This window comes from Alligator sinensis, unplaced genomic scaffold, assembly GCF_000455745.1.
Source record: "Alligator sinensis unplaced genomic scaffold, ASM45574v1 scaffold692_1, whole genome shotgun sequence".
In the NCBI taxonomy this organism is placed as follows: Eukaryota; Metazoa; Chordata; order Crocodylia; family Alligatoridae; genus Alligator; species Alligator sinensis.
The window spans coordinates 1,565,752-1,579,301 of NW_005842238.1; the positions used below are offsets into that span (position 1 = coordinate 1,565,752).

At 41.0% G+C, this 13,550-nt stretch overlaps 1 protein-coding gene across 1 annotated transcript in view; it reads left to right on the top strand.

The window, feature by feature from the left end:
• Positions 1 to 13,550, top strand: part of CCDC60 (coiled-coil domain containing 60) — a 147,293-nt gene that overhangs the window by 122,235 nt on the left and 11,508 nt on the right. Inside the window, exons 8-10 of the mRNA XM_006027371.3 lie at positions 1,360 to 1,618; positions 11,093 to 11,180; positions 13,343 to 13,435. Coding sequence (XP_006027433.1) covers positions 1,360 to 1,618; positions 11,093 to 11,180; positions 13,343 to 13,435 — 440 coding nt within the window. The remainder of the gene's footprint in view (positions 1 to 1,359; positions 1,619 to 11,092; positions 11,181 to 13,342; positions 13,436 to 13,550) is intronic.

The following is a 13,550-nucleotide window of genomic DNA, read 5'->3' on the forward strand; positions in this document are numbered from 1 at the left end:
GGAAAGAGAAAATAGAGCCATTTAGCTGAAGGGTTTTGTAAACAAAGAAAAATTAAATCATTAACTGAGGAGAAATGAAACTATAAAAGACAACTTCAAATTAACTAAAGGCAGCATACTGGAAACCTTTGGTACTGTTCTGCTGAGATAACCCATATTTCTTGAGGCAATGGTAAGTATTCTCTCACTTTTTTTAATTACAAGCGTATTTGCATTAAAACAAAGGGAGTTAGAGTTGGCTAGGGATTAGACCAGGGGACTTGGAAACAGGACATTTAGAGTCTGTTCCTGGTTTTTTATTGGCCATATAGTGTGTTCTTCAACAAATTACTTAACTTTCCTATTCCTTACCTTGCCCCAAAAGAATACCTCCAAGACATAATTCACAACTCAGAACGAAAGTTTGTTTAGAATCTGAAATATCATCCCATGGGCTTCATCTGCTCCTATTCCACACCTGAAAGTTTGTCTTGTGTGACATCACAGCTAGTTAATATGATCTGATAAGCAGAGGAATATGATTTCAGTGAAGGAGTGAATACGAAGTATTCCTGAACATCTAAAAAGACAAAGTTCACGTTTTCATGCAAATATCCTTTATGGTAAGAGAAAAGAGAGGGGAGACATCACTCAGTAAGTCTTATAATAGTTGGAGATTTTTCTAAATAGAAGGATTTCCAGTCTATTTTTTTAAAGTTAGGTTTCAAATCATCAAAAGCCAGAAAATCCAAAGTGATGCTGAAACTGATGTGCCTTCATGCAGTCAAGTTGCTGTGTGTGTTATTTTTCTTCCCACCTGAATTAATGACAGAATTTCCTTGCTGTTGTCATTTACTTGAACATTATTTAAACATGGTGTTTCATATTTGATATGAAGCCTTTGATCGAGATCTGGATCCCTGCAGGGGTATTTGCCATGTGAGACATACTGTTCTGATTATCAAGCCTACAGATTTCAGTCTGCTGAGGTTTCATATTTCTGACACAGGAAATTCATTTCTCAGGATATGTGGTAGGGAGGAGGAGGAGGCTTGAACATTTATCACCACAGCGTTGACCTTTTTTCTCCTTAGAGGTGAAAAAGTTAAGGCTTTCTTTTATATCAAACCTCTGTGAAGATTCAGTGCTACTTGTTTACAAATTATATTAGTTCATTAATATCAAAGCCATAACCAGGGAAGGAGACTTCTCAGTGAGTAGCTTGACCAGCTTTTTTAATTCACTGCTGGCAATTGTGGGGTACAAAAACCCCTGGAGGACTCCAGTATTAAAATGAGATATGGAAATACAGTGTACCATCCCTATCAGACATTGTCACAGAAATCCCCTCCTTTCTTTTCCTTCTTCCTTCTGTGCAAGAAATCCAGCCAGAAAGCACCACGTATTCAGCTTAGCAGGAAGACAAACAAGAGAACATCTGTCATAAGCATCTCTCGGCTTAGTGGTCCGTCATCTTCCCACAGTCGAACACCTCCTGGCAGCACACCTTCCCTTGTCCCCAGCTCTGAAGACTATGCCAATGTGAACACAGCTCCCTCTGATGGTACCAGAGAATTTGAAGATAGTGAGTCGATGCAGAGTAAGCAAACCAAAGAAGATGAAGAGCCTGTTAACTATTGTAAGTTGCCCTTTTTGGCTGCAAATAACAATTGATTTGTTTCAACAGTTACTTAAGTTACTTAAGATATGAAGGATATGGCCTTCGTAGCTTAAATACTATCCTGGCTATAGCACACATTTGTGTTACTTTGGCTAGGTTATTTAACCTCTCTCTTCCTTATTCTTTCTGTCTGCACAGTGGAAGAACTGAAATGCAGCTTACTCACAGGCATTAAGAACCATAATTGTTAAGGTTTGTGTAATGTTTTCAGATCTCTAGATGGGTAGTACTATAAAAATGCAAAGTGTTTATTATATTGACCAGCAGATCACAGTTTTCCAATGAATTACTTCTATTTGCAATCAAAATTTCATTCACTGAACGCTCAGCAAGTCACTAGAGATCAGTAAAGTGTCATTTCCATTGAGCAATATTTACCCGATGAGCAAATAGGGCCAGCACTTCTTTCATGGGAAAACATCAAAGTTGCAAGTTAGACTTCACTCACCTTCACATGGGAGCACAAATTGGATTTGTCCACCTCAGTGGATATGGCCTTCAACAATAGTGTTCTGGGGGCTGCATTATAAGTTAAGCTCATCTCCATCTTAAGTTCACTTACATGCCAAGAGCACTCTCCATGCAGGTGCTTGCTTTTGTGATGAGGTACTATAGGAGAAAATTATTTACTAACAATTCAGCTTGTTGTATTCTCCGTATTCCGCCTGCTTCCTCCTTGGAGATTAATTTTTAGTGGAATTGAGTTTTATTTGTTAGATCACATCAGACTCTCACTACAAGCAAATATTATGTGTCAGTAGATTAGCACATTCTATTATTAAGCACTAATACAGAAAGAAAACCTGACTGGCAGACTCCGAAGTTTAACCTCCCCTGTCGTACTAAAAAGTAAAAAGTTTTGCCTAGAGTAGCCAGTAATGGAACAAATCGTTCAGAAGCTCATTCTATATTTTCATTTCAGCAATTCTTCCTATGCAGGAGCATTCTGAACCCATTATGGACAAGTTACTAATAGATATGCAATGTTCCGTAAATCAGACTATTCAACTGGCATATGACCCACAATTCTGTGATTGTCAATAAAAGATGACAAAATTAAAATTTTGTTCCCTAATTCTTCAGAAATCAACTGATCCACTAAAATTCTACAATGAAAATACTGATGTATTTAATTTGGAGTTTATAAAACTGTACATGTTACTTGTGAATTATTATTGCTGCTGTTAATAGCATATTTTGTTTTATTAATACAGAAATATTTCTTCTAAAATGGCCTGTGTCTAAAATATAACTAAAACCAGTACACAAAAGAAAGGAGGAGTAAAAAGAGTAATTGTAGTAAATAATCCAATGTAATTATTAAATAATTGCAATAAAATAAATACAGTGCAGAGATTACAGTGAAAAAGGCTGTGAATGCCACAAGACACACAAGATGGAATCTGACTTCCCAATCTTAAATAATCTGTGACATACAGTCAGCCATTTTAGAACCTGTTGGGAGTCATAGCTCATTGTCAGCTTGTTTTAAACTAAAATTACAAAATTTGCAAAACAAACTAAATGGGAATAGAGTAGCAGGAAGGAAGTATATGGTTAATGAAGCTTGTGTCAGGAAATTGAGACTATTAAAATCAAAACTTTCTAAATTAAGAAAAAATGTAAAGGATTCAGCAGACCAAAGCATGGGTTCCCACAAATAGGGAAGTGTCAGTGATTTTCTAATTGGACAATTAAGTTCTGGCCTTCCTGTACATCAGGAAGTGATTTGTGTAAAAGCTGGTGAGGTGGCACATGCAGCTGGCATAGTACATTCACAATTTAATTCAAGTTTGGATTGGGTGCAGAGGTTTATGAAGTGGCAAGGCTTCTCATTACACAGGCAAACCTCCATATGTCAGAAGCCTCCTAAACAATTTAAAGACAAACTTTTATAGTTTAAGTGTTTTATTATTTATATATTGTCATCTAACAGTACCAGCCTGGACATATCCAAAAATGCTGACCAGGCTTCCATATTTTTCAACGTGCTGAGCAATACCATAGTTCATAAAATGGGAGAAAAACAGGTATGAAGGCTCACAAAAGGAAATGAAAAGCAACAGATAACTGTAATGCTCTCTGTGACAGCAGACAGCCATAAACAACCTTTGTATGTTATCTTTGAGCACAAAAGCTGGCCAAGGGAAAATTTCCCAAAAGGAACTTTTGTTCAAATACAGGTAAAAGAATGGATGACAGAGGAGTTTATATTAGATTGGATTTAAAAAGTATTGTTTCAGCAGTCTGGTTCCCTGGTAAAACTGAATGCTATGCTTGTGATGGATGCTTACGAAGGACACACAACTGATGTATTTAATGACCACAAAACAGACCTGCCTATTATCCCAGGTATAATGACATCACAACTTCAGCTATTGTACATCTGTGCAAATAAGCCTTTTAAAGATATCACTTAAAAATCTTAATCACAAAAGACTTGTGAATGGCAAAAACCAGCTGATGGCAACTGGACAAATGCTCCTTGTACCTCTTCCAATCCTGGGTGAATGGATTTTTAAGGCATGGAATTCACTGACAACATAGCCTGCGAGGTGTTCCTTTAGAAAATGTTGCATCTCCAGCTCCATGAAATAGAAAATGATGTTGTTTGAGAAATAACAAGTGATAAAGAAGACTCCTCAGTCTTAGAGGATAAACAGGAGAGATTTGTCCTGTTACATATATAGCATTTCACTACAAAGTGCCGTGTTTTACATACTGCAGCTCTTAAATGTAAATATGCAGTTTTTTATGCTTTTTTAAATTTGTTTGCTTTTTCTTTATTTGTTTGTTCTTAAATTGAGAGCCACAGAATCATCACACAAAAAAAGAAAAGAAAAGAGGGGTCTGGAAGGGACTTCATGAGGTCATGTAGTCCAACCCCCTGTTCAAGGCAAGATCATGCCTGTCTAAACCACCTCATCCACATGTTTTTCTAACTTGTTCTTAAATGCTTCAAAGAATGGGGAGTCCACAAACTCTCAAAATAATCTGTTCCATCGCTTAAGCATCATCCTCATTAGAAAATTCTTCCTAATATCTAACCTAAATTTCCCTTGCTGCAATTTAAGACCGTTATTTCATGTCCTGTTCTCCCTGGCAGCCACAGAGTCTATCACCATCCTCTTTATAACCACCCTTTATATATATGAAGTTTGTTATCAAATCCCTCCATCAGTCTGCTTTTCTCCAGATTAAATAATCCCAGTTTTTCCAACCTTTCTTTGTGAGTCATGTTTCCTAGGCCACTAATCATTTTTGTTACTCTCTGCTGAACTCTTCCCAGTTTGTCTATATCTTTCTTGAAGTGTAATGCCCAAAACTGGATTGAGTACTCAAGGTGAGGCCTCACCAGCACTGAGTAGAGTGGATGAATGACTCTATTCAGAAAATATATGTTCATTCTTAAATTTGAGGGTTATGTGTGTTCAGAAGAATGCAGCATCTATTTGTAATACAGTGGGTACACCTACACGTGCACTTTACTGCGGAGCTGATTAATTAGCTCCACAGTAAAGTGTCACCAGCTACATGTGTGCCTGTATTAGGGCACAGTGAATTAATTAGATCCACCAATAGTACTGTCCGGGGCAAGTACTATCCTACAGTGAAGCAGTTACATGTGCCAAAACAAACATAGAGATGGTAACCAGGACTGGCTAGGGCACAAGGTTGCTACAATGAGGGGGCTACCTGCTGGCTAGCCCCACACTGTAACACCCTCATGCCCCAGCCAGCTCCTCTGCAGCATGTTGAACTGGAGCACAACAGCCCCAGGCTGGCAGGCTAACTCCTCCGGATCCGTACCAGCTGGGGCTGCCCCTCCCTAGTTCAATGTGCTGCAGTTCCAGGCTGACATGTAAACGCTGTGCCTGGGAGCAGTAAACTCCGGCGTGCACTGCACCAGAGTTTATTGCTATGTGCTAATTGTTCATGTGTATGGACCCAGTACCATCCAAAGAATACTAAGGCTTCAGTATGCTAGATTCTGTACAAACCTATAGTAAGAAACAGTCCTACAAAGTGCTTACATTGTTAACAGACAAGGCAGAAAGGGAAACAGAGAAGTGACTTCCTCCCCACGCATGAGAATGCCACACACAACTGTCTTGACTCCCATTCTAGTGCCCTACCCAATGGACCATCCTGCTTCTTATGGAAAGCAAGGTAACTAGACAAGACTCTTCTGTGAATTATAGACACAACATGCATATACTCTGCACAAAAATACTCCTAATCTCTGCAGCACTCAGGGTGTATCTACACATTTGGGTGTATCTACGTGCATTAGATCCAGGAGCAGTTTACTCATAAGTAAACTACTTGCAAGAAAATGCTCCCGGGCAAGTATTTACACATGCTGAGAAAAAGGAGCGGATTTGCTGCTAATGCAGAAAACAGCTCCCACTTCCTGTGGCCCTGCAGTGGGCCCCTGCCACCATCAGGTGGAGCTCTAGACTCCCCCTGGGTGCTAGCCCAGAGGCTGGCAGGGAGCACTGAGCCAGGAGACAGCTGTATCCTGGCCAGAGCTGGCACATTGCTCCCTGTCCCCAGGGACTGCCTGCTGCTGGGGTAGGGACAATATTCCCCCTTTCCCAGCAGCAGGGAGCTCCTGGCCCTGGCTTCCTGCTCAGGGGCAGGGGACTTGGAAAGAGCTGCAAGGGTGGGGCAGATCCCAGCCCCCCGCCCCAATCCGCCAGTGGGGCAGCTAGCATCTAGCTTGCTGCTAGCTGCCCCACTGGCGGATTGGGGCGGGGGGCTGGGATCTGCCCCACCCTTGCAGCTCTTTCCAAGCCCCACACCTTGATCAACCAATCAGGGCACAGGGCTGGGACCTGCCCCTGACCCGAACAGTTCCTAGCCCCCACTCCACAGTCACAGGGCAGGGGCTGGGGAGCCTGTTTCCTGCTCAGCTCCATAATCATGGAGCTGGGTGGGAAACAGGCTTCCCAGCCCTCACCAGCAGAAAGCTCCCAGCACCAGCTCCGCAACCATGGGGCTGGCACTGGGAGATCCTTATCTCCCAACGTGAGCTCCACAATCGCATGGCTTGGACTGGCAGATCCTTATCTCCCAGCACGAGATCTGTGATCTCAGAGTTGGGGGCTTGGAGCTCCCTGCTGCTGGGGCATGGGAACAGAGTCCCCACCTTGGCTCCACTGGAGGAGCCCACCCTGGCAGCAGGCAGCTCCCAGGGACAGGGAGCAATCTCCTGCCCCCTGGTGACTGGCTGGGGGGGGGGGGGGGGGGGCGCGCGCGGGCGCACCCGATTTGCTCCCAGTCAGGCATCTACACAAGCGCTATTGCATAGTAACTAATCACAAGTAAATTTGCTACTTGCATTTGCAAGGTTTACTGAGCAGTAAGCATGTGCACATTTAGACACACATGCTTACTGCACAATAAACTATGCTACTGCGCAGTAAAGCGTTTCATGTAGCCACACCCTTAGGAACTGTATTCTGAAAGTAAACGGAAATTTTCCAGCAGCTCTAAGGACATATTAAAATGCACTGGGTATTTAGTTTTTGTTTTCTTTATATTTTTTTTACAACATTAGTTCTGAAAATCTATGGTCCGTTTATTATAGTTGCTCATATGAACTATTCTAACATTACATGCCATTACCTTTATGCTCTTGGGGAGTGGGAGATAGACTTGTTGACAACTAAGCTTAAAAATGCTGGTGCTTTCTCCACCAAAGAAGACTTGTGAGCTGGTATGGAATTTTAGCATTCATATAGTAGGTGAAGCTTTTGGCACTGAAGAAGAATTGAATCTGTATATACTCTCTCTCTTGTGACCAACAGTGGAGGTGATTTGAAAATTCAAGGGGTTTTAATTTCCTAGTTTATTTACCCTTGACATTATTCAGTCAACCACTTGACTTCTGCACTATTTCTCACCCAGCCTTAATGTGTAAGAATAGGACCATCCTAGTTCTGCAAAAACAATCATTTAAACTGACATTTATATTGTCACCATTGGGCTTTGGGGATAATGGCCCACTGGGATGAATAGGAGGAATTGCCACTTCAGAACAGTTGTTTCAGGCTGCCTGTTTTCAGGAACAAGAGGACACTGTAAACCTTTGAGATAGAAAATGAATACATCACGGCTATAATAGCTGAGAACTTTCTTTGAGAAAAATAAAAGCTTCATTGTTGGGGATCATCTATGCAGCAGGACTTGGAGTCTGTGGTGAATTCTGTGGCTACAGCATCATGTTTAACACAGGGTCATGACTATAGGATGCTTCATGGGCAGATTAGGAACTAGATTAAAACAGCTCAGTCACCCTGTAGCCTTGTGTTCAAATAGATTATGAGGCTTTCTATCATCCATACAGATTTACTTTTGAGACAATACAATCACTTAAAAATATACGGGAAACACCGTGTGGTAAAGTAGGCAACTTAGCAGAAAAAATTGTGCATATTCCTTACAGAGGGTTTTTGTTTCACTTTAGAAGCGAGTCTGTAATTGAATATGAAGTCATTTACCCAGTCTTAATTTAGTTTGTATTGTAGTGTACCTGCTGCCATATAGAACTTACTTCCACAAGTTTGATTTTCAGCACTGCTGGGAGGGTGAGCACTACACTTGTTGAGAGCTTCTGTAAGTCACATCATGCTAACACATTATACATGGAAGCTGCCATCCTCAGGCACAGAGTCTTGTGGTTGTCTAAATTATTATTCAGTCTCCATCTAATCAGGCAAAGGTTTTATAAAAGTAGATTAGTGTTCCAAGCGTTCTTTCTTTGCCACATCTAAAAAATTCTTTTAATGTGTACAGACTCTCTGATCCCTGCTCTGAATAACAAAGTGCTAAATGTAAGCCTGATTTTTCATGGTTGCTGCATAATGAAGTATTTGTATGTGCAAATCATTTCAAATGACAGACGTTTTCTTCACCCTCAGAAAAAATACGCAGGAATATTTAGAGGAATTAAATACTAACAGGATTGCATCTGCCAAAGCTTTTTAACTGACAGTTTAGGCTCTCAGTTTCCACATGTAAAAGTGGGGTTTTTATATATTTGTGCAAGGGACCTTCATTTTAATGCTCATATTTTAATTTTGAGCTTTTCCATGGAGTTCACCACTCTAGAATCTGAATCCCTCACATTTGTTAATAGATGTATCCACCATAGATCCCTGTGAAGTAGATAAGTAGTAGTACCCCCCATTTTACAGATATTCAAGTGAAGCACAAAGATTAAGGGGCTTTTCCAAGTGTATGGGAGTGTGTTGCAGATATGTGATCAGACTCAGATCTCTGGAGTCACAATCCAGCACCTTAACTGCAAGGCCATCTGCCTTTGCAGTTTTGTCTTTTCTAGTAATACTAAGCTAATACAAAATGATGCTGTAAGGATTATTATTTCCACAGTATTTGAAACTGTGTAAGTTACTGGTCTTCAGATAGGGAATTGAGGTAGAGAAATTGCATAGTGTCACACACACTTACTGACTTGAGTAAAGCCCCATCTATACATCACATTTAAGACATGATTAACCAGTTAATCACATCTTTAAGTGGTCACCGAGCCACATGTTCAATCAGTTAATGGTGTGATAAAAAGAGGAATAAGCTACAAAGTTATTCCACAGAATGTGAGTAATAACTTTGTAGCTGCTTCCTATCATACCATTAATTGAACACGTAACCAGGGCCCCCTGTGGCTGAGAGCCCCAGCAGGTAACAGGGATCCCAGCCACAGCTGATACAGTGTCCCAGGTATGGGGGTGCTCCAGGCACCCCCAGGCTAGGACACCACATCAGTTGCAGTCTCCCAGCTGTGGCAGCTGTGGTCTCCCAGCTGTGGGGGTTCCTGGAGCACCCCTGCAGCTGGGACACTGCATCAGTTGTGGTCGCCCCCTTGGCTGGAAGCCCAGGTCAGGTTCTTCCCAGTCCAGGGGGAGCCTAGGATTGGGCTTCCGCTGCACTGGCAATATGGCATGAATGGGATCTGATTCACAATCCCATAATTGCATCTCTTGCTATATACTTGTGGCATGGCAGGAGGCACAATTGCATGGATCATGCATCAGATCCCATTGCACCTTTACCTGCATGTGTAGAGGGGCCCTAAGTCATGGAACCCAGTTTTCTTGCAGGATCAGAGTCACATAGTGAAGAGTACTAGTTCAAACTGCGAGTCACTATTAGAAACTGTCTGGATTTAAGCTCCAGAGTTTCTGACCAGGGGCTTGTAACTCTTGAAAATCAAGCCACTTCATTTAGATGCCTATATCTGAATATAAGAACATAACTATTGGCACTTATTTCTTGTAATCTTGTCTTGTTCGATGTTGTGTGACAGCATGTTAAGTCCATGTATGTACTCTATAAACCTCCCATGCAATATTTGAATTATGCATGGTGTTTCACAGAGAAGGAAAAGTCCCTATGCTGAGGAATGTACTGTTGCATTCACTGACTTGCAAATTCAACATGGTAGGACATATTCAGCACCTTGTGGGAGCAACTCCAAATTCTATAAATAGCACAAGTACTGATGACAACAGATGACAGAATGTGTGGCATTAGGGAATGAGAAGTGGGGATAGTGCTAAAATGACAAAATAGGGTTGATCATCTTACTGTATTTCTTGGATGGGTGTGTTCAGTATTTGGTCATCAAGGCTATAATGGTCTAATGGTGGAAAGCTTGTAAAAAGACATGTTTGAGAGGGATTTTGAAGAACAATGACTTCATTAAGGACCCTGGAGGAGAGAGAGAGAGGCTGTTCAAGAGAGATGGGGAAACATAGGGGAATTAAGTCACAAGAAGGAGAAATGGACAAAGGGAGCATTAATGAAAGAGATCATCTGAAAGAAATGGGAAAGATAGTGTGATAGTTGGACAGGAAAGGTAGAACCAAAGAAGCATTTTTTGAGGGTGAATTATTTAAATATATCGTGAAAATGAGAGGTAGATATGGAATTTAACATCTGTTAGGCTATATTTTCTTAAAGAAGAAAGATATAGTGACAAAGTTAACTAAGTATGACATGTATTGATACATCTTTGGAATGAAAGTAGGGATCTGAATTTCAACTGATACAGTTTATTAAAAGTTGCCCACTTTTCTTATACACAATAAGTATTGATTAATGTTAACAGGGTTGAATATTTTCTTATTTGTTACTTATTCCAGAACTAAAAGAACAAAGACCTAACTTCAACAGGTGGCTAATGATTTTAGGTTCTGTTTTGGGTGCTCAGCATGAAACATCCTAAAGGAACCTGGCTATTCAGAAGTACTGAATATAAAACCTTTTTAAAGGTGCTTCAGGTTGGGCTCTACTCTCCTCTGAGCATATTTAGAAATTGAGGCCAGTGTATACAGAAATCCTTGCAAAGGAAGGAAGGATTGCAATATCTAGTTGGCAGATTTTATTAATATATTTTTTCATCAGACTTACAGAAGTTACTTCAGATAATCCATGAAGATGTGGCAAAACAATTTGATGCAGAAGATTTGTCTAAGAAGACTAGACTGCAGAGGTATGTTACCTGACTGGCTTCCACAAAACTGTGAGAGGAAGCCTATCATGATGGAGTTTACACAGCACTATTTTTCCAGGAGAGCGTCTGCTTAAATTCAGAATTGTGTGACATGGACATTCCACTGTATGGGTGGCAGAATAGCTCATTTGACTGTATTTTCCAGATGGGCCTGTCATTAATTTTTCCTTACAACAAGAAAACAACGCATACAACACCTGTAAAAATCATGTACAGAAGCTTTACAGAGAAATAGGCCATTTTATACTCAGTTTCTTAATATTTTTTTATGGAGCCACCATTACATTTTCTGTAGTCCCTCTGTAACATTTCCAGCAGACCTTCTATTATTTTCTCTCTAAAATTATCCCCACGTTTTAGAAGTGTTCAAGAGTAAATGGTGAGTAAAGGCGGATGTCATTCATAATCATAATGTTATTGAAGTTCTAGGGCCACTTCAATTAACCTCAAACTGAACATTTTCCAAAAATGTGAGCCATGTTCCGCCGCCACAATTACAGGCGTGCAATGCCACTTCAATCAATGGGAGGCCCCCAGGTTGCCAGCCAAATAAGCAAAGAGAGAAGCACAACAGCAAAGACTGCAATTCAATTCTTTTCTAGTCTTAGGAGGGCTATGTTCAGGTACTGTGATTTTTGTGGCATAGACTTTGTGGATTATTTCTCCGATTACAGTTTAAGTGTTTCTGTCAAGCACCGTGTGGATTCATCTACATGTGCACTTTACTGCAGAGTTGACTAATTAGTTCCTGAGTAAAGCATCTCTGTCTACACGTGTGCTGGTATTATAGCACAGTAAATTAATTAACTCTGCCATAGGATAATACTGTCAGGGACAGCACTATCATAAGGTGGAGTAATAAAGTGGAACAAAGTGCACATATAGATGGTGACAGGCTGGCTGGGGCATGAGAGTGCTAAAGTGTGGGGCTGCCTGCCGCACAACTCTGCACTTTAGCGCTCTTGCACCCCAGCCAGGCCCTCCATCACCCTACACTGCCACCCAGAGCCTGTGTCTGCCCCCCCAAGTCTGCTGCCATCTTGGGGCTGCTCCGCCCCGGCTCAAACTGTTGCTGTCCTGGGCATACATGTAGACTCTGAACCTGGGAGCAGCTGACTCCAGCTCGAACTGCTCCAGAGTTTATTGCATTGCATTAATTTCATGTGTAGATGCACCCTGTGTGTACATACAGATGGGCCACTTCCTCTGCTGATGTAATTTGGCATCGTTCCACTGAAGCTAGTGGAGCTCCACCATTTTACAAAATCTGGGGATCTGACCCACACATGAGTGGATCAAGGATTTTGAAAAGAGGGATGCAGATAATGAGGTGGCTCGTCATCACATACAACATGACACATTTTTCTCCAGTTAAAAAGAAACTAGAAGCTTTACTAATAAGCTCCGGGACCTAGTTCAGTATTATTCAGTTTTAGATCTAAGCAAAGCAAATGCAACTTTATGGGAATGTTCATGAATTGTCTAGATTTTGTATTAAGTTTTAAAAACACAACACCCTAGGCAAAAATGGTCAAAAAAGTCCAAATATATTGTTTCATTCTTCCTGTAGTCATTATAGTTTAATGTATACCTCTCATTCAAATTTGTAAAACAAATTCTAGTCTTTTTTACAGTGCCACTAATACTTCACCTGAGCTAATATTATTGTTACCCCTGATTTTTAGCTTGAATTAAAAACAGTTGGCAGGGCAATAAAATAAAAGTGAGACATTACCAGGAAGTGGCTAACAGACAGCAATGGCAAAAAGATAAGTTTGAACAGTGGAACATTAAGACTGTTAACAAGGAGAGAGGATCATTACCACCTGTGGAATGAAAATAGATTACCAGGAACCAGGTAGATTATAATAAGCCATGGAGTCAATTGACTCTCTCAGCACCGCCTGAATAGAAATGCTGCTGAGGTTTGGGGGTAGAGTAGGAATCAAAGATGCAACTGTACCACGGCACCCTCCACCCCTAGACCTACACATCTTTTAGTTAAACCACTCTTCCACTCAGCCAGAAACTATGTAAATTCCTCCATTCAGGACTCAGAAGCAGCACCACCAGCATTGTTCATATGCTGGAAAAAAGATGTATTCTGTACAGTTTCAAGGACACACTGTCTTGCTTTGCAGTGCACAACCAGCCTATCAGAGGAATGAAAGAGTTAGCATAAGTGGATTGAAGGACCAAGAGAACATAACATTTCCGGAACAGAGGCATAAGAGGTAAGAATACTTAAAGAAGAACGAGTGTGGCATGTGCTGTGTGGCAGGCAGTCATCTTCGCACGAGGCATATGGCATACAATGACACATGCATACACAACACCCGAGTATTTGTC